General features: G+C 31.1%; 1 protein-coding gene across 3 annotated transcripts; it reads left to right on the top strand.

The window, feature by feature from the left end:
- Window positions 1–6,836: 6,836 nt before the first annotated feature.
- LOC100570135 lies at window positions 6,837–22,244 on the top strand. 3 transcript variants are annotated; one of them, XM_003246841.4, is made up of 4 exons: window positions 6,837–7,080; window positions 14,107–14,204; window positions 18,761–18,886; window positions 19,466–22,244. In XM_003246841.4, exons 1-4 carry the CDS (start codon window positions 7,069–7,071, stop codon window positions 21,528–21,530), a joined length of 2,301 nt encoding a protein of 766 aa, XP_003246889.1. In that variant the 5' UTR covers window positions 6,837–7,068; the 3' UTR covers window positions 21,531–22,244. The 3 variants fall into 3 exon arrangements, with proteins under 3 accessions (XP_003246889.1, XP_008186554.1, XP_008186555.1); XM_008188332.3 differs by lacking the exon at window positions 6,837–7,080 and adding an exon at window positions 18,371–18,483; XM_008188333.3 differs by lacking the exons at window positions 6,837–7,080; window positions 14,107–14,204 and adding exons at window positions 14,758–15,421; window positions 18,371–18,483.
- The last annotated feature ends 75 nt before the right edge of the window (window positions 22,245–22,319 follow it).

Below are 22,319 nucleotides of genomic sequence, written 5' to 3'. Positions count from 1 at the left end.
TTTGTCTTTCGGTAAAAAACCAAACCTAAAGATTCTAATTTATATAATTAATAATAATTTATCCATATTCTACAAAATATAATATAGAATATTATAAATTACAACGATTCGTAAAAGTCAGACTAATTTATAGTAAAATCGAGTCAAAAAAAGCCGCGGCTATTGCACATTAAGCCATTGGTATAACACTGTACGAATAAGTCGTAAGGGATAACAAATCAAACAGACAATAAAAAGTAGTTATCTGTTGCACAGGTATTGGATAAAACAAAATATATTTTCGTAAGGCAATAATAGTTGTTATTATAAGACCATAATAATTGTATAATGTAAAAACATCGGCAGTGTATTATTACGGATTAGTACAATAGCATTAAAAACATGTAATATATTATATTCTCTCATGTTTCACACCAATGTCGGTGCGTATACCTGACAAAATAATATTTAAATGTTTGTATATGTGGTACGTGTTTTTATTTTTTTCTAAACACAGATGAGTTAGGAGGTGAAAGTTAGTGTGCATTGCAGTGCGGTGTACTAAAATGAATTCTTACGTAATAATAATAATAATTATACATACTAACGATGAAGACGGTGAGTGGCGTATGTGTGTGGTGTGTTGCGCGCGCGCATCATGCGAGGAAACGTACCGTGGCGTCTGGCGTGCGTGCATCATACATGAAGGATTAGATTATTATATTATATTTTGGTGCGTACCCATATGCATTTTTTTCCTTTTTTAATTTACCGGTTCAGGTCTGAAATCAGCAGAGGAACGGGTAAGATCGGATAACGTCGTGGTATACATATTATTATTATTGTTGTTGTTGTTATCATTATTATGCCGTGTTGGGTCGCGTGGTAAGTAGTGCAAAGGAACGTCCGGTAGTGCGGAGTGAAAACAAATATCGCACGGTTTTCGCAGAGTAAGTACGAAAATCGAGCGTGTGTTGGGTATTCAAATATTTTATCGCGTGCCGTGGAGTCTGAGCTCTACGTACACGGAATTTGCACACCCACAAACTGTTAAATATTTATTAACGTCGCAAGTGATGATAATATATATGTGCAAGCCAATTCATCCTACAGTTGAAATATATTTATTTTAAATAAAAATTGCAAATATTAACTACAGACTATTGTGTTAGTTTCAAATTGTCCCAACCATTTTATCATTCGAAAAAAAATTTAACTCAAGCTTACAAACAAATACAAAATATGAACATTGATTACTGTTTACTAACTATTACTCACTAATTGAGTGGGCCAAATGTATGCATGTATAGAAACCCATTCATTATTGAACATACAAACACGAAAATATCGATTATATTTTAATATCAACACAAGTCAGCTATTAAAAACTAATATTTATTAATATTATAATATTGCACTGTAATAATAAGTAAAAGTTATTGAGATACAAATTGATTACCTACAATAATTAATTACGCTAACTTACAGCCTATTTCTATACGTACTAATACTAGGCAAGCAATAATGATTAATGGTACCTATAGTCCTTTAGTATAGTTGTAAATATTTTTATTTTATTGTTAGCATATTAGACTCGAGTGGAGAGATTGGGTTAGTGTCGAGTGATGAGAATATTATGTAGTGAACCGGTGTAGTGGAAAGAAAGAGCATATTGTTTGTATCGAAAGGTCTTCCGAATTCCAATTCAACTGAAATATATTGATACCAAATATGCCTAATAAAAAATTGTTGTACACAGGAACGAAAAGAAATTTAAGTGCAACAACAATTTCCAGTTCAAAGGCGAATCGCTGTTACACTGTTACGACGACGAGCAGCACTGCAGACTGTACGGCGACTGTGGTCAAGACGATCTCGAGCAGACCGTGGCCATCGCCGGCAATCCACATAAAAACGGACAGTACGACGGTTGCTATACAGTACAGGCCGTGATATAAACGCAATGAATGCGCTGACGGATTGGTTGGTCGCGCATCTCGTGCCTAGCCAGTCTGTCCGTGTGCTTGTTGGTGCCTAGTGTCCACGTTCGGTGCCTATAGTGACACGCAGTTTGGTTTCCTGGCCGCTTTCGTGGAGATATTCGTTATATTGGCTGACGTTTGAAATGTGGATCGTACTGCACGCGTCCACAAAAAAACCTTCGGGTGGCCAGTGGACCGCATCACGGTAGGATCTCATCGCCTATTCTGTGCTCGTGCCCGTCGTCGCCGTCGCTCTGACCGCACTGTCGCTACTATCGTACAATTGCAGTTGGCCCACTGGCACGCTGCTCCCCGAACTCCGGCCGAACTCATACTACGACTGCTGGATCCAGAACCCACAGCACTCTGAGCTGGTCGCGTAGTTCTTTGTTCCAGTCGGAATCGTGTTCGTCTTCGACTTTGTGTCGTTCTTCGATATCCGCAGCTGATCGGCAAGTCCAGAAAACGGTTCGGACGGCCGACCATCGGAAACCGGTGATCGGTAAACGGATGCGCGTGAACCTCAAGATGAACTAGCACCAGTAGTTAGAGATGATAAGTCTGACGTGGGTGTTGGATTAGCGCGATCACCGACAGCGATGTCACTTGAAAGCTCTTAAATATTCCTTGAGGCTGGCCTTAAACTTAAGCGTGTTCATTTTCATCGCATTTGACTTCAATCGGAATACCTTTCAAATAGTGAATTATATTATTGAAACATCTATATAGTATATTATTAATATTATTGGTATCGCGGAGACCCAAATGTCATTTTTTCGATACTTCAAATATTACGCCTATATAATATGTATATATATATTATATATGTTTATACTTTATTTAGCCTATACACTAAACACATTATAAGTAAATGAGTAATAAGGTAATATAGGTGCTAACTGATAAATTTTTAGAATGCCAAACAATATTTTAATTTTGATATCCTATTTCTATTAATTAAATATATTATTTACAATATTGGTACAGAACTACATTTTAGCTATAGGTATCTGAATATTTTGGGAATTGAATATAAATGTATGATTAAAAATTAAGGTTATTGAATTTTTGTTATTTTATTTTACCGTTATTAATATAATATATATAATGAAGATTTATTTTTAGAGGAGGATTTACTATATTTTTTTAGTTTTGATCCAATGTATCTGCAATATTTGGCAAAATAAGAAGACTGTACCTATTACATCTATATTTAATCGATTATCATCGATAGTAAATTTGGTAAATATATTAAATGTAAGGGTTGTACAATATTTTATTTTAAATTTGCATTTTGACGTGTAAGTACACTTTTAAAACATACAAGTACTGAAATATGTACCACGTTTTCAGTTTAGAAACAAATTCATATTTAGTAAGCCTTACTTATAATGCCTTAAAAATAAGAATGAAAAAAAATTAAAAAAGACAAAAATGGATTATATCTATTTTTTACAATAAGATTTATTACATTTTGGAATTTGGGAATAACACATACTGGATTGTTACCCTATTTTTTTCAACCATAAAGATTGTATAAATGTTTAATTTAATTAGTGACATATAATATAATACCTAATATTCAAATTTAATTTAACCTTGTATATAATTTATACAACAACAAAAATATTGGAGATATTATTACCCACCAGACATCCAACAACATAATTTATAATAATATCATATTATAATCCAGTTAACCCGATAGTAAACCTCGATCCATTACTTAAACTATATATTTAATATGTGTCACCTCATGCAGTGTTTACTAAGTATAGTATAAAATTTAACCAAAAACCGTCTACACGACCAATTAACTAATAGGTAGGTACTAAAATACTTATCAAGTTTTGAGTAAATATTATAAAAGTAATAAAATAATGACCCAACGCCCGTTTTTAATAATAATAGGAGAATATATAACAATATTTATCATGACTGAACGACCGCATTACCAAAATTGTTTTTTACGTGTTATACTATACATCATTATAATATATTATTAAGTTTCGAGAGTCCATATTATCAGAGCCGAGGTTTCGGTCCAATGTATTCTCTGTAAGCAATCGACCCATTTTCCTATAAATTCATCGGTCCAACTTAAACTAACAAAATATTAAATTGCCCTCAATAGTACCTATAGTAGTACAAGAATTAGGATATAAGAACTTTTTCTATGTTTCTTACAAAGAAAATGTAAAATATATCAATACATAGGTATAAAACAGTAACACTAAGTATATAGCAGTATGACAAATTAAATATTATAATTATATATTTATGTAATTATGTGTAGGTACGATAGTAATTTAGATAAATTATGATAATATGAGTTTTTAATAATGTCCAAAATATCTTCAAACTTCAAATCATTCAATATTTCTTTTTCTACAGATATTTATAAAAAAGCATCTAAGAGGCCATTAGATAATGAAGCACGTGGACGATTTTTAATAATTTTTAATTAATCACTCGTTCACATTTAACCTAAGTCACCGATGAGTTTAGTACCTACATATTTCATGGTGGCATATGAATTAGAATAAGTATAGGCATATTATGTAAATTAAGCGAATGAACTATGAATTAAACTAAAATCACAAATCAGACAATTATCTCAGGCATGTATTGTTTTTTCATCATGGATATCGCATTTCAACGGTTAAAAACATTTTTATAGACCTCAGAACCTATGTTTCAATTCAGTAGGATAAAGGGATAAAAATGTGTAAAAAATAATTTGAGTTTTCCAAATTTAAAAATAGTCAATTAAGACCTCCTAATGTTCGTTTTCAGACCACTGTGGGCCGTCATCGCACTATCGCAGTATGGTATATTGTATTCTGTTTATTTTTGAATATTTCCAGTATTTCCACTGTGTTTTTGTGATAATACTGCCAACTGCCGAACGCATAGTATATTAGTACTGATTCGTATTATTGACATAAAATATTTTAGTCACACATCTTAAATTGAACATAAATACATAATATTATATTATAAGGTGCTACCTATACTAAGCTTAACTAGTAATAAACCAGTAAGTATTATTAGATTGTTTTTAATATTTATATTTTATGCATTTTTTTTTTATATATAACCGTAGCCCACGGCCCGCTGTGCTGAAGAATAATAGCACAGTGGCCTAGTTCGGCCCTGCATATTATAGTTATAGTTTGTACATCGTGTACATAGTTTTAACACACATTCACTGTTTTCGAGTTTTGGCCATTCGAAATTACTTCATAGATAAATATAGGTACCTTTAATGTACTATCATGTAATAATGTTATATTAAAATAAAATCATACAGACATCACGTCATAATGTGCATACTTAAACGTATATATTTATATAATAAACTATTATAATATCAATTAGGTATATTGTACCTATCTTGATCCGTTTATATAATATATACGATATACCTGTAAGTACATATATTTTTTACACCGATTCATGTTAGTTGTTACAATAATTATTGATCGTTGTATATAATTTTATATATTTAATAGTATTATATACTTTATTTACAGATCTCGGGAAGTTAATAAACTCTTTATTTTTTTTTACTTTAAGGCCAACGAACTAGTTCTCACTTGAATGATTGTATCAAATACCTATAGGTATCGACGTATCGTATTTAGAGGTATAACAGTATAATATATTATATAGTGTAGTAGGTATATACTATAATATAATGCATACTGCATACCAGGTCTGATAAACACTAACCTCGGATACCTAATTAATATTTATATAGAATAATAAAGAAATGAAAACTTATAGGTAATGTTAAAATTTAATCTTAATTCATGACCAATAATAACACAGATTATAGCAAATTTTAATTTCTTACTTTTAGATTCTTGGCAAATTCTAATGAACTTTACAATGATGATTTTTTTTTTTTTTTGTTATTTATATTAAAATTTACTAGGTAAAGATGGTATAATTTTAAAAAAACATGATATATTTGTTATTTTTGTGCTTATATATTTATAGACATTAGAAATAATTTTTTTTAGTTTAGTTTTATGACATTTGATTTGTGAATGATAAAATGTTTGTATCAGACGCGGTGTTTAGGGGGGCGGCATAGGGGCCACGCCTGCCTAGACATTATAAACTACCTATAAATAATAATTTCTTGGTGGTCTTGTAAGTTGTGCTATCACATTAATCGGTCAGTGGTCACAGTGACTGACTGACGGCTAGCCAAATTATTGATAATAAAGTATAGGTCTAAGTGGTTAAATTGTTAAATGTAAAGTTTTTGGACCAAAACCATATTATTTTGTCAAGGGGGGAATATGATTGATATTTCAACATGCGCTATTTGATTATTAACAATATAATTTGTAGTTGTCAGATCGTAGACATCGAAAAAAATGTCATGGGGATCTAGACTCAAAATAGGTTGATTCAAACAAAATATGAAGTTACCTAATTAATTTTCCTTTATACATTTTGAACTTTGAATGAACGGACAAATTACTTCGGTTAGAGTTTGAGCTCATTCGTTACAAGGGTTGCATAATACAGATGTTTATATTATATAATATATTATAATTTATAGGTAAGTACAGAAATTACATATAGTAGTGTAGTCAAAATGATGATCAAATTATGCAAATTCACTGGAAAATGTTAAACCAATTATTTTTATTCGTAAACAAAAAATCAAATCCAAACTAGGTATACCTAACGCAATTTATTACCGTCTTCTGCCACGATATTATAGCACATCGTAGCCCGTACGGCGTCGCATGAACCTATACAGCTTATTTGCGGCATATTATAGGCGACTAGGTGGGGCGAGATTAACACGCGTTGGCGATGTGTTTCGGTATCGCCCAAGATAAGTGTATTATCATAATAAATTTCGGTATAGTCTCATCGCGCTTGCGACCGTCGATGGTTGCTCGCTCACTAAAATATTATCCGCGTGAAGTGTGTGTGACTGTGCTGTTTTGTTGAAGAATTGTTAATATTTAGCGAGTTTCGATGTTTGTGCGTTCCTTTTCGTTCGTCCTACACGTCATTCTAGACTTTATTGCACATTATTGAACATGGATGTGAATTAGCCTGCGACGCGGTCGACAATATGAAACCTGACGTGAGTAGAACGTACAGTTGTAAATTTTAAAATGTATTACAATATAAATTATATAGATATATAGGTACTAGAGTTCTAATTTGGCCAATTTATACAATTATACGTATGATTACGATGATTGGGCATGAGCTCTTTTTCCCCAAACGCAACACTTATCAGTTATCATACATATTATACGCTGGTTTGCACACCTGTATAGGTGATCTATAATAATTTATAACAGATACACCGTCGCCTCACTTACAAGAAAGTACCTATTATTTAGAACGATTTTAAACGACTACTAGACTTATTTTTTACCCCTGTCTATTACAATATTTATAATAAAGTATAAACTTTAACTAATATGCATATTTTACAATTCCGGTACAACCTACTCTAATAAATTCAGTATAAAAATCCTTGGACAAATCATGAACTTAACTGCTCTGCAACTTACTCAGTTCATAACTTATTTAAACTTTTGTATTGTATATTTAAAAAATATTTACTTATATTTGCAAAGATTATAGATGTTATAATACAACAATTCTAAATAGTAAATACGCTACAATTATATTTTTTATAGTGAGATCTGCAACATTATAGCTTTTATAATAATAATAATTATTATTTTAATGAGATTTTAACATATAAATATTTCAAATACATTTTTATAGAGATCGTGGAAATAAATTAAAAAGTAACAGTCATGGTAATAATATAATATTTTATACTTTTTGATTCTTATCAAGTCAAATAATAGATATATTATTTAACTACAGTTTTTTAAATTTTAAATATACCTACTAACCATTATTAAAAAAAAATTTCAATAGACGAATTTAAAAAACAATGTAATCCATTGTTTACTATAATTCATACAAAAAATGTTATGTTTTAATCAAATATCTACCACCTATATTTGACTGAAAAAGTTGCATTCTTTAATGTTGTTTAAAAATGTTAGTAAAAAATATGTCTTCCAAACCGTAAAAGTAGTTTTATAACATTGTTCAGAGAAAATGCAGTGACCAGATGTATCATGTTGTTATTGTCTACATGTTATAACCAGCATGTGAAAATAAGATCGCTATTCCCTATAAATAAATTACAATTTAACGACTGAAATACGCAATCAATATGTATTCAATGTTTACCTTACGTTTTAAAATACATTTTTATAGTACGATCTAAGATTTTCACATAATGATAATAATATACTGTTTTTCAAGCTAAATTTACACTTTACACCTTTTGTTTGTTTCATGTTTACCAAATAATGGCAAATATAAAATTGTAACACCCATAATATATAATAGGTAGTCCCTATATAAATATATAACCAAGTACCTAATAGGGACATTATTCCTTCGATACAAATAACAAATTACAATAAAATATGTTATATCACTATTATTTCTAAGATTTGTACAATATTGTTTTAGTCACAATTTATTATTTGTAAATAACTAATATTTAAATCTGTTGAGCATTCATTACGGGTTTTATCCATAAATCCTAAAAACATAGTTAAAATAAATTACTTATAATTTATTATGTTCATTATTTAAAAATATAGTTAGATAGATTTTATTACTTAGTAGGTAAGTCAATATTATATTATTATGTTCTGTAATATTATAAGGCAGTACAAATAGTTTTTTACATAATTTAAGTAAGTACCCTATTATTATAATATTAAGAGAACAATTAATATTCAACCCATTTTAACGAGACAAAGAAGATCGGTTATTTTTAAATCAACAATGTTATAATAGCTTATATTTTTAAATGCATAATACATACCTTACGTTAAAATATATTGATAGCTGAATTGTTAATGCCTAAAACTATTCCCAGATATTACCAACACAACATATAAATTTATCTTCGATAATTTACAATAATTTTATCAAGAATAATATTGTAGGTATGTATAATAAATAATATTATCTCTGAGCTAAATAAGATCAGATCAAACATATACGAGAGCCAAAACGAGATATTCATATATTATTCGATATAATATTTATATAATTAATAATTACCTACTTATATAAATACTTATAATCAGTGGCGCCATATGAGTGTTTTAATATTGGTGCCAAAATTAAAGCTGGCAATTTTTTTTTATCGTTAGTCAATTTTTTTAAACACCTACGTGTGTATTTTATTTATTAAGATTGTAGGTACACTTAATATTTTACCGAATTAAAATTATTAATCAATAACTTTTTCATAGTTTATCTTTTGGTAGCTATGTATAATGTATATACAATATAAATTATAAATATATTTGGTGTACCCACCTACAAAATATATATTATAGTAGCCAGTATAGGTACTTTATGTAAAATTAACTCGACAACAGACTATAATTTACAATTAATTACAAAATGTCAACATTTGAAAACATTTGTCCTTAATCAAACGGACTCAATTGAAAAGTTTACATTTCATAGTATAGTACTATTATTGTTTGAATAATGTGTTTTCCTGTTATCAATTATTCATTATTCACCGGTCGTAATTAATCAATATAATCATTATTGTTGTTAATAATGATATTATAAACACTAAATAGGTATTACAATATAATATATAATTTTTATGTATACCTATAATTGCATAACTATAGCCTATTATAGGCCATAGATACCAACGAACAAGCCCGGATTAAGGGGGGGCAGGGGGGCCATGGGCCCCGGGCCTCGAAAGTTAGAATTTATTTAGGGGCCTCTAATTTGTCCATTACTTTTTTCGTTATAGGCTATGTAACACAAAATAAATCACCTAAAAAAAAAAAATCGATGATTATTTAGCAAGGAGAAAAGCTTGTAAATTATAATTTATAAATAAAGTGATACATAAATACATTATTCATTATTTATTGCTATGTGCCTATATACCTAATATGTTTTAAATGAGGCCCTTGAACGTAAAAAAAAATATTAAATAATATACAATGTGTTCCAGGGTGAAGTGACCTGCCAACGTCATATGAATGTATACCAAAAAAGATGAAGAAATACCCTTTAAAGATTGAATCTAACTTTTATTTTTTTAGTTATGAGCAATTAACTGTCTTTTTATCAAAAGCATGCGTATCACGCATTTGTTTATGTATCTTCAAAACTTTTCAACATTTTCACGTAATTTTATTTTTATTTTAAAGCTATCTAATTGTCCTATCAACTGACCTACGCAATTAAACCAGAAATGTGCTAATTATTTTTATTAAATTTGAAAATAGAGGAAAAAAGTTGGCAAAAATTAGTATTTTTAAAAGGAAATTGTACATTATTCCAAATAGTTTATTATTTACTATGAGTTTTTGTTTTTTGTATTATAACAACTAAAATTTACCGAATAGTATAAAATTTAAACGAATGACCAATTAACCGACTCAATCCTAGGAAAACAAAGATTGTGACGATTAACAGGAATATATTATGAAAACCAAACTTTCAAGGTATTCTAGGTATATTGAGTGTATAATATGTGTTATCCAGTATAATTCAGCAGAATAATACAAAAAACAAAAAAACCCATACCAAGTAATAAATTATTTGGAATAATACACGATTTCCTTTAAAAAATGCTAATTTTTGCCAACTTTTTTCTACTTTTTTAATTTAATAAAAATAATTAGTGCATTTCTAGTTCAATTGCGTATTTTGGAGTGTTGATAGAACAATTAAATAGCTTAAATATAAAAAAAAATACACAAAAATGTTAAAAACTTTTGAAAATATATAAATAAATGCTGTGATATGTATGATTTTGATAAGAAAAGTTTGCCCATGACTTAAAAAATAAAAAAGTTAGACCCAATCTTTAAAGGCTATTTCTTTATCATTTTTGGTATACTTTTATATGATGTCGGCTGGTCACTTCACCCCGGAACACATTATATATATTAATATTTTTTTTCGTACAAGGGCCTCAAAATGTCTTAATCCGGGCTTGCCAACGAAAATAAAAAATTGTATTTGGTTGTAATAGTTTTTACCATGTGTAATTTACATTATCATTATGTAGGTATAGGTAAAGTGTAGGTAATTACCAGGGCTCGTAACTTCATGCACTAAAAAATGCATAAATTAGCATGCGTTCGTGCATTAAAAATTCAAAAATATGCATTTATATGCCCTAACATTTTTTAATTATGCATTATGTAAAAAAAATCATGAGAAAATTTTTAAATAATAAGATTAAATCAATAAATTTTAAAAGTATTTTATTCCTTTTAATTTTTATATATTTAAGTCAAAATTGTTAAAATAAAAAATAAATTTAATACTTGTGTAGTTCAAATAGCTTTGTTATCTTTATAAACCTTAATTAGGCAGTCATTTTTGTCTAATTTGTGTACACCCATAATATGAATAATATGTACAGTACCTCACACGAAAAAACTAAAACGGGAAATTGATTATTGAACGAATTACGAGTAAACTCATCGGCGGCTGGCGAGTGCAAGAAAATTATACTGTACCAAATACCAATGTACAAAATTATAAATGCGGGTCGGTGAGAAGCTGCACGCGTGTACATGCCTGTACAGGTTCGTTTCGACGATGAATTTTGCACGGTGGAGGATGGTAGTGGTAGAGATTATAATGTTTTCGCGGTACTACAAAATCTAAATAAGTCCTACTAGGATACTAGGTACTACTGTACTAGGTACTCACACATTCATACGAGAATAAAAATAAACCAAAATACTATAATTTTGTAAACGGAAAAATAAATAAGAAACAAGAAACTTTTCAAATATTTGTCTAAAAAATATTTCCATGAAATAATATGCACTAACGACTGTAAAAAGTCTACTATTTTTTTTTATATATATGCCTTTACTAGGGCTGTTCGATTGTTTCGATTAATCGACTGGAGCATCGATTAATCGATTAAATCGATTATTTTTTAAAAAGTATTCACCACCGATTAATCGCATTACCGATTAATCGCATTACCGATTAATTGAACTATCGATTAATCGAATTATCAATTAACCGAAACGGGACTGTACATTTTTAACGAACATAACCATGGTGTCAAGTACTTCCAAAAGAAGTGTTTTATTTTGTTTTTAATTTTGTTTTTACGAAAAAAAATATAAATATAATTTAAAAGAAAGCTATCTCTTATGTGTACTTAAAATAAAAACAAACATAATGACAGCAAGACAGTGACAGAATGTTATTCATCATCATTATAATCATCAAATAAAATACCTGAATACCCTTTATACTTTTTAGTATTTTAAAAGTATATTAAATATTAATCTAACAATAAGTCATTGCATTTGAAAAATCTTAAATGAGTAAACCATAAACCTAGCAGGAAATATAATTCAGCAGTGCTCAAAACCGATAAACTTTTATCGATTGTTTTAATCGATTGATCGATTGTTTTAATAGATTAATCGATTAATTTAATCGATATGACGTCTTTGACTATTTCAACAATCGAGCACTCTAGCACTTCTTGATAAAAATCTTCGATTAATCGAAATTTTCGATTATTTAGTACTTTTGACAATCGAGTATGTATTATGACAATCGAACAGCCCTAGCCTTTACACCCAAAACATGCTAAAACATACACTATCAAACTTCATATTATTATTACTATTGTTATGAACCGGATTTGTATCTCAGTTAGCATGTTTTCCTGTGTACCAAAAAAAAACATGCAGATGCATGAACTTACGAGCCCTGGTAATTACCTACATAATATATTATTATACACAATACCTATAGGCTATAGGTTATAATAGCTTACGTAATTATATATTTTAATACTCATATAAGTCATCCGTTATCGGTGAATTTCAAAATTGTATAGCAGGCCAATAAAACACAGAAAAAAATAAGGGTGCAAATGTACACCATGCACCCCCCCCCCCCCCCACTCCGCCCCCAATCACAATGATTGAATGGCTGCTAATAGTATATAATATTAACTTAAATTTTGCCTTGGTAGATTGAAGTAAATAACTCCTAGATTCAACTCCTTTTGGACTTCGTTCATGTTACGCGTTGCGTTCGGTACATAACACTATAGAGTTGTTAAAATACCTACGGTATTTTATTTTTATTTTGTATACATGTATTAGACATAATACAGTATTACATTATGGTATAAAACCATATAGTATCTTAAATTATAAACATTTAATATTTAAACACAGGTTAATACTAATAAGTAATAACCAATTTAAAAATGTCTTAATAATTTCGAAAAAAAAGACAATAATACAAGAATTATTTTAGAGTAAATTAATATTTAAAGTCATGGTACCAATCCTGATATACCCAGTAACTAGCAATATGATTTAATTTAACAGAATGTAATTACAATTATTCACAGTAAATTATATTCTTATTAAATATAAAATATATTTTCTAATAATACTACCTAGGTAATATAATTTTTGTTTAAACCACTTGTATAAAATAAATTTATACCATGTGTATAATACTTCGTATAAATTGCAGTTGTATATTTTTATCATTTATTAATTATTATAATTTATAAGGTAGATAAATTTAAGTTGCGAGCTACAAATAACCGAATGAAGTACTTTATGAACGATAATTTTTCAACATTGGTTTTAAACGCTTATATTATAATGCAGTCATCATAATATCACATATTATTATTATGCCGTCATCATAATATCACATATTATTATTATCTAGTTTGTAAATAATAAAAAAAAAACCTAATTTCCAGAACTAACCATATACTTCCCGTATAGCTTGGTAATATAATTTATTGTGTGTAACGATAATGATAAAGGTATATTATGCACATGAAATTGAAACGTATCGGGTACCTATCGACTAAGATAATCGTTTAAGAATTAATACTACCTACGGTCATAAGTTGATGATATTTTTCAATGATCTTTACTACCTATACTCTATACAGTCTATAGTATAAATCATTATTACTCACCAAGACAACCTATAAGCGACCTTATAAGTGTACATTTATCTAATAAATCTGTTTTTTTGTTTTGTGTTTGTACAGAATATTAGTATAAATTTGACTATCGCCACATTTATTTTCTTTGTGTCAAAGACCGCTGCTATTGACATTCCAAATGGAGATCTAAACAACTCAAATAAGTATGTAAAATTTTTCTGTACTTGTAGAAAATTTAATTTTTATTTAATACATATTTATAATTTACTGTACTTATATAATTATATGCTTAAGAAAATATTTTTATCATCTAGAATGAATGAAATTAAGTTTAATTAACGTTTAAATATATAATGTTTAGATAAGTGATAAAGTTATGCGTGTGCAGTGTATAACTCAAAATTAATATATATTCCTGTTAAACATCATAGCTGCCTGTTTCATATCAAAAAATATTCATATTTTGAGGAAGGAAAACCGGTATAATTTTTTTCCCGGTTTACACATGTGTATTGTGTAATATAGTTAAAATCTCTCTCCGTTTTCACTAATTTCTGAGGTATCATTAGATACCTTATATTATGACAATTATCTATAAAAAATAATATTATTTGTGTTTTGTCGGAAGCATTTAACTATAAATTTTTTTTTGACTATGGGTTATGGAAGTTATTATTATTTATAAACAACCTGAAAAATTAAAACAAATTAAATACTAATAACTTCATTAAAAATCACAATATTAATAAAAAATAAGCATCTCACCAAACACAGACGGTAATATTTTTATATCCGATAATCATACCATAATTTTAATAATGTAATCACACCGAGTTTAATATGGAGAGTGGTTTACTATATTATTCTATAGTGTGATATAGAGAAAAACTTCTTACTGATGTATAGTGATGTCGCCTTCTTAAGACATTAAATATAAATGTAATTGTAATTACCAAAATATATAATCATATTAATTTTGTTAATGAAACTCGATAACAAGTAATAACTTTATATCTTATTTGTACGCCAAACGTAATTTATGGTACAATATTAATACTTTTAATGCCACATAGGTATATATATTGTATATTAATGTCACTAGTACGATGAACACATAAATCTTATTATATAAAAAGCTATATATTTTTTAAAATAATTGATGTAAATATATAAATCCAAATATATTTGCCATGTACCTATTTCGTGTACTATATAATATTGTAATACACAAGTACACAACATCAAGAATAAACCTCAAACGTATGGCATACTAAAGCATAAACTTCATTCGACCATTACGACGAACTACATTGAAGATTTACACTATGGTGTAGAAAGTTCAACTCTTTCTAACAAACACTTAGGCCGCAATCTGCATTGCGTACACTGTTTAGAAATGTCGACAGCAGCTTTGAAACAGGTTAGCTACTTTTGGCTTAAGTATTTAGTTTAAAATAAAATCACGATTAACGTTCTTTGATAAGTGACATAAATCAATATTGCAGGCGTAGACGTATTTAAATATAAGATATTTTGAAATATGCGGAGATTTCTTAATTTTATCAACGTAATAAGTTAATTATTAATAAGGTATTTGAGTTATGTTACATGACAAAAAAACATAGATATCGAACGATACATTTTTTTTGCGTTCAATACTTTTATTTTTTGTTTTTATTGGTAAACTTATAGGTAAGTAGCAGTTTGTAACAGAGACGATTTTACCATATGGTTTTCTATAGATGATATTTATTCTCTCTGAATCAGAGTTTTAAAAAACCTCCTGGATAAAAAAAACACTACTGAAATTATTTTGAGCAATATATAAATGTTAAATACTCAAAATGATATATTTTTATGCAGATAATATTATGTATTATGTAATAATAAACATAAAATAATTTGTAATAACATGTTTACCAAAAAGCATTTTTTTACATTAACTTTATTTTTTGTGATTAATGATAACCTTGCATTATAATATTAAAGGTATTATTTGAATACTATACATTTGAATTTCTGGAAATGTATTTATTATTTTTTGAATGATTATTGCGATGGCTATCTATTTCCTAAACAAATCCATTTCTTGCAGTAATCGTTTTCTAAATAATGCTATATTATGTCATCATAAATTATTTGTATTACACCGCTAGCTATAGAAACTAGTCCACTGAATTCTGAATTTTTGTGTATCTGATAAAATAAAAACCATTACTTAGACTTACCTACGACCTTTACATTTCCCTATACTTAAGTTCAATATCAATATGAAAGTTTAATTTGCACCTTAATATGTAGGTAATCATAACCCTATGATTATTAAAATAAGACGTTCTGTATAGGTACATAAAATAAACTAATACGTTTTTAAGATATCGATTTATAAATATATGGATAATAAAACATATAACTTCCATGTATAAGGTACGCATGTACTTTGTATATATATATAGCTAGGTGCCTAGATAATATGGACCCATTATAAGTTACTAGTTATTAATGTTTTTTCTTTACTGTAAAGAAATGTCATTCTCAATAAATATTAACTACACTCTAATGAATATATGTAGTACTTGGTATAGATGAAAATATGTTGCTATAACCTTAAATAATTTTTTTAAATGTTTCTACTATTTGTAGATACCGTATACTGCATGTTTATTCATACAACTCTTGCAATTTTCTTTTATTGTTGTATACATTATGATAATACTGTTGGTATACCTACAAAAATAAGGTACACTTATTATTCCTACCTATATAGTATAATATACACATTTACTGTTATGAATAAGTTTTGGCGTAGGTATTTAATAGGTACAATATCTAATAAAGCTGCACTGCTAAGTGACCTTATAATATCTTCATGTCGGTTACGGGTTACCTGTTACCTATTCATGATATTAAATAATATCATAACATGAATAAATATTATATAATGAACAAGTTGATTAAATATTAAACAAATAATCATTATTTGATGTTTTATCCTGTCTTCGTTATATCGCATAAGGCCATACGCGTATGTGCAGGCCGCAGGGTAGTTAAAAATATATCGTTTTGTATTTTAAAAAATACGAAAAAAATAAACTAAATTCAATTCAGAAGATAAAAATTATATAGAGTTCAAGACGTGTACCTACATATAAAATATTTTATAATTTTTTTAACGACCTATAATTTGACTTCATTTATTTTCGGTTTATTTTGAAAAACACATTATTTTTGGCCTCCCAAAGCATAAACTAGATTTAAACCACCCTCCAAGTTTAAAATTTGAAGGATTTTTACAATTGCAAAAGGATTAGATGACATTCCCAATAAAAAACAGACACACTTTATTGTATAATTTATACATTTATTGACGCGTTCAGGATATATTAAATATTAAAATAAGAAAATGTTAAACGACTTTAAATAGCTTATATTTTATTAGTCTAAATTTTTTTTAAATTATTTTATGTCTAGACAATTTGTGTTTAAATGTTTAGTGAAAAATATTGCATTAAATATATTATTATTCTCGTTTTTCCACCGATCTTTTTCAATACTATTTCAAACCTACCAAACTAGATCTAAATTTCTATTAAAAACCACCCTCAAAGTTGGAGATTGAACCATTGTTTCTGCCCTAAAGACTAACAGTGCGTCAAACATACAAAAAATAATAAAAATAATTTTAAAACTATTTTCTACAATATTGCTTAGAATCTAAAAATATGCATGATGAAATATCCGTAAAACAATACATAATAATATTAAATATATTATTTACGTTTGTGTGATTATTTCAGGGATGAAAAACGTTTTTAAAAAACGTTATTAAACGGAAAAAAAACAAAAAACGAAAACAATTAATAAAACGAAAACACAAAAAACAAAAACGAAAAAAATTTAATAACGAAATCAAAAACAAAAACGAAAATAAATTATAGTATTATACGTTATTAAATTATTTATACCACGAAAAAAAAAATTTTGAAAAATATTTTACTTATCTTTACTTTTTAATCTTTAACTTTAAAAAACATTTTAATTTTGATTTAAAATTTAAATAAGTACTAAGAATAATTAATTTTAATTTTTAACTTTTAAATGCATTTCTATATTGCGCGCGCGTTACTATTATAACTTAAAAGTTAAAAGTTATAGTTTATAAGAATATAATATAAAAAAAAACAAAATAAAAATATATTATCAAAAACATTATTAGGAAACAATAGAAAAATAACGTTTTTAAAAACGTTAAAATCAAAAACGTTTTCCATCCCTGGATTATTTACATAATATTACCTAATAATATTGTACTTACAATCCAGAGAATCCATATCATACTAAATTATGTCATTTCATGTCTTGTTTTTAGGTTAAATATTCATGATGTACTGATGTGCGTGCCAGAGAAGATTGTGGGTCGCGGTGGAAATGCAGGCCTAAAAATTAAACTCTAAAGAGGACATCAGCAAAAAGCGATATTTTGTATTGTATTTTTGTCTGTAAACTTATTTTATTTAAATGTGAATAATTGTGTGATAAATAACGATTAATTCAGTCACACGTTTTGTTGCGGACCTATAGTACCTACCCAGATATTATTATTTATTAATTTTGACAATTAAAATATTATTGACTAACGTAGTTACGTCAATGTGTATGATGACATTTATTTCATTTTTCCAGATTGTTGGGAATCTAGTTTTATTTATAGGTACTTATGGTTATTGTTCTATTACACAACTTTATTAATATATTATAGGTCGATAACGGACGATTATGAAACCACGTTACTTTTGGAAGATGACGAGGATGACGAAGATAACAATTCCACGGAATATCCAGCAAAACCGAACACAAAAATGTTTAACGCTGGTGTTACTAAAAGGTATATATTATTATTTATTACGTCCCCACATAAAGACATGTGTATTGTAAGTTCCATAATTTTATTTTCATAAAAGAACGACATTGTTTTATTAACACTATTTAACCTCCCGTGTTAAAAAAAAAAATAATTATTAGGTAGTCTGTATGTATAAAGTGAATATAACATTATTGACATGGTTGTTATGTTTAAAACACAACGTTTTAAAAAACTTGCTTTGAACATGTTTAAAACATTTGTTGTTAACGTTTTGTTAATTGTCTAAAAGTGTTTAAACAAAAAATACACCAACTGATTATGGATGACCCGCCCGACTTTGAAACATGACCTAAGTGAGACCAATAATTAAATATTTTCTGGCGTAAAGTATCATATTGTGATCGAATAAATGGTGATAGAATATAGTAAAATCGGACGTAGAATGGTGTGAAACATTATAGCCTGACCATAAATTGACCCCAAGCAGTGGCGTAAACAGAATATTATCAATGGGAAGGGTTGTATAAAAAATTATGCACGCCATCACTGGACCCAAGGGATCATAAAAATTAATACTTGCACAATTTATGTACTCTGCAGGACTGAAACGGAATTGATATGTCGACAAACGTTCGTGTACGACGGCCAAACGTTGTCGCACTGTTACAACGATTCGCACTGCAAGTTGTACGGCGACTGTTGTCGGGACAGTAAGTTTTATGACGAGCCAAGTCAGACTGTGGCCATCACCGGCAGCGTTTACAACAACAGCCGGTACGGGTGTTACAATAAGCACGGCTTAGACTCGGTGCAAGCGCTGTTGATCGGCAGGTGTCCGCGTGCGGCTTCTCTAGCTGAACGTGACAAGTGTGAGCGGCGCGACGATGATTTCATATCCACCTACCCCGTGTCAAGCAGTGACGGGACACACACATATAAGAACGTCTGGTGCGCTTTGTGTCACGGCGAACGTCGGCGGGTCGTCTACTGGAAACCATTATTCGTGTGTTACGGGCACGACAACCGGGTGTTACCGGTGCACGTTCGGCTGGAGGACGCGTCCGACCACACCCTGTTGTACCGAGACGGCAAGTGGTACTACGCCGACTACAAAAACCGGACGTTATTCTCGTGTGACTACCGGATCCGGCCACCGGACGCGACCGCCACTCCACCATTGCGCCCGTGCGTCGGCGAAGGATCCGCCGGTATCGTGGACGGCTGTCCCGTCGGCACGCCGACCGCCATGGCGTTGGCGTGCGCGTCACACACCTACACCCTTTTCGAGTACCAGTCAAGCGGTGGCCGGGATAGGCGCGTGTTCCGAAACGCCGACTGCGCCCGGTGCAACGGCTTGACCATTAACCAGTTGATGTGCGAGCCACCGGCGCCGCCGTTACGCATACCGTTAGTAGAGTTCGGGTCGTTGTTTGCGGTCGGCAGGACCGGCGAACGGCGCAACCCGTGCGCCCCAGACGAGATTTACGACGTGGCCGCGGTCAAGTGCAGGAACGTGATTCAGGAAGAGCTGTCCGGAGCGTGCTTGACGTTCGTGACGTTCGGCCAAGGCGAATACGACGGGCGGACCGTGAGCAACGGGACGGTGTACGTGTACGCGTACAAGAAACGCGTCCGATACAGAACGGGAGACCGCCCGACGGCCGCCGGGTCTGTACTGCAGGTGTGCACCGAGGACGTGGACGGGCTGCTCAAACCGTACGAGCAATCAGCGTACGCGGTGTACCTGTCGTACGCGGGCGTAGTTGGATCGTGCGTGTCCGCCGCCGCGCTGGTCGCGCATCTCGTGCTGTTCGGATGCTGCGGATGTTGTACAGGAGCTGAGCCAAAAAACCTGCCCGAAAAGAACCTGGCCAGTCTGTCTACGGGCTTGCTGTTGGGATACGTGGGCTATCTGTCCGTGGCACTGCAAGCGGTGTCCCCGGGAAATGGACTACCGTGCCTGGTGTCCGCGCTCACCATGCAGTTCGGTTTCCTGGCCGCTTTCGCGTGGATGTTCGTTATGTCGGCTGACGTTTGGATCGTGCTGCACGCGTCCACGAAGAAACTCCGGGTGGCCGGCGGCCAGCGTCACGGCCGGTTCATCGTCTATTCGATGTTTGCCTGGCTCGCGCCCGCCGCACTCACTGCACTGTCCGCAACCATACAATTGCAATTGGCCCCTGGCGCGCTGTTCCCCGAGCTCCGGCCCAACTTCCATTACGACTGCTGGTTCCGGAACCCACAGTCACTGGTCGCGCTGTTCGTGCTCCCGGCCGGAACCGCGATCGCCGCCAACTACGTGTCGTTCTTTGGCGCTGTCCGGCTGATCGCTACATCGGACGACGGGTTCAAGACGTCTGGCAGTAGTGGCCACAGCAGCAACGCTACCACCATCAACCGGACGCGCAGGAATCTCAAGATCTACGTGCGCCTGTCGCTGATGATGGGCCTGGCGTGGGTGTTCGCGCTGGTCGGCGCGTTCACCGACAGCGACGTGGCCTGGACGCTCAACACGGCCCTCAACTCGCTGCAGGGCGCGTTCATATTCATCGCGTTCGACTGCAACCGAAACACCGTGCAGAAGTTGGCCGTGTTCCGCAAACAAACATCCGTGTCCGATACGCAGACCACCACAGCGGCCACGCCGCTCAGTGCCTCCACTTAGCGGGCGCCCGGCTGAAATTTCCCAACACGCATATTGTGTAGGGTGGTGTCCGTGGTGTAGCACAACTTTAGGTAACTGTGTAGACATGTTTTTGACGCTATTGAGTTTAGGATGGTAGTAGCGATATAGGTATATTATATTATATTATATTTTATATTATGTTATATGTTATCGCTTTTGAACAGCGACCTGAACTCTCGGGAATATTTCTCACCGCTATTTGTTTGCAATTTAATCTATTGTAATCACGGAGGTTCGAATGTCACTTTTAACTATATTTGTTCGATAGTAAGTTAATATATTCCACTATAATCCCTATTACCCATACATAAGTTTTTTTTTTAGATATATTAGATACGTTTTAATTGCTGTTTCCTATATAATAATTAACAATAAAAAACATTTTGTAATATCATTAAATGATTTTTCAGCTAGATACCTACAATTTGTATAGGTACCAATTTTTTTTTGTTTTTTTGTTATACTTATTGGAAATTGCATCTTATCTATTCGATCATTCGTACAAATATTATATTTATTTTTCTTTATTTTATATATAATTGTACACAAAATCTGCACCGACTGAACCTATAGGCACAGCTGTATAAAGAGTACTGTACCTATGTGATTTAGTGGAATTATTGTACATTAGTAGCTTGGCGGAACAACCCACCAATCGGTAATACTACTTACAATACAAGTGTACCTACTTCACATCTGTTTTTATTTATTTATTTATTTATGTATTTATTAGTTAAGTAAATCTCTACACCATTTTCGCATCAAGCG

Source organism: Acyrthosiphon pisum, chromosome A3, assembly GCF_005508785.2.
Source record: "Acyrthosiphon pisum isolate AL4f chromosome A3, pea_aphid_22Mar2018_4r6ur, whole genome shotgun sequence".
In the NCBI taxonomy this organism is placed as follows: domain Eukaryota; kingdom Metazoa; phylum Arthropoda; class Insecta; order Hemiptera; family Aphididae; genus Acyrthosiphon; species Acyrthosiphon pisum.
This window is presented reverse-complemented; position numbering and strand designations above follow the sequence as displayed.

Coding starts and splice junctions, on each gene's coding strand:
- LOC100570135 (XM_003246841.4), top strand. Junction 14,205..18,760: donor GATCTAAACAACTCAAATAA/GTATGTAAAATT, acceptor AATATATTATAG/GTCGATAACGGACGATTATG. Junction 18,887..19,465: donor AACGCTGGTGTTACTAAAAG/GTATATATTATT, acceptor TGTACTCTGCAG/GACTGAAACGGAATTGATAT.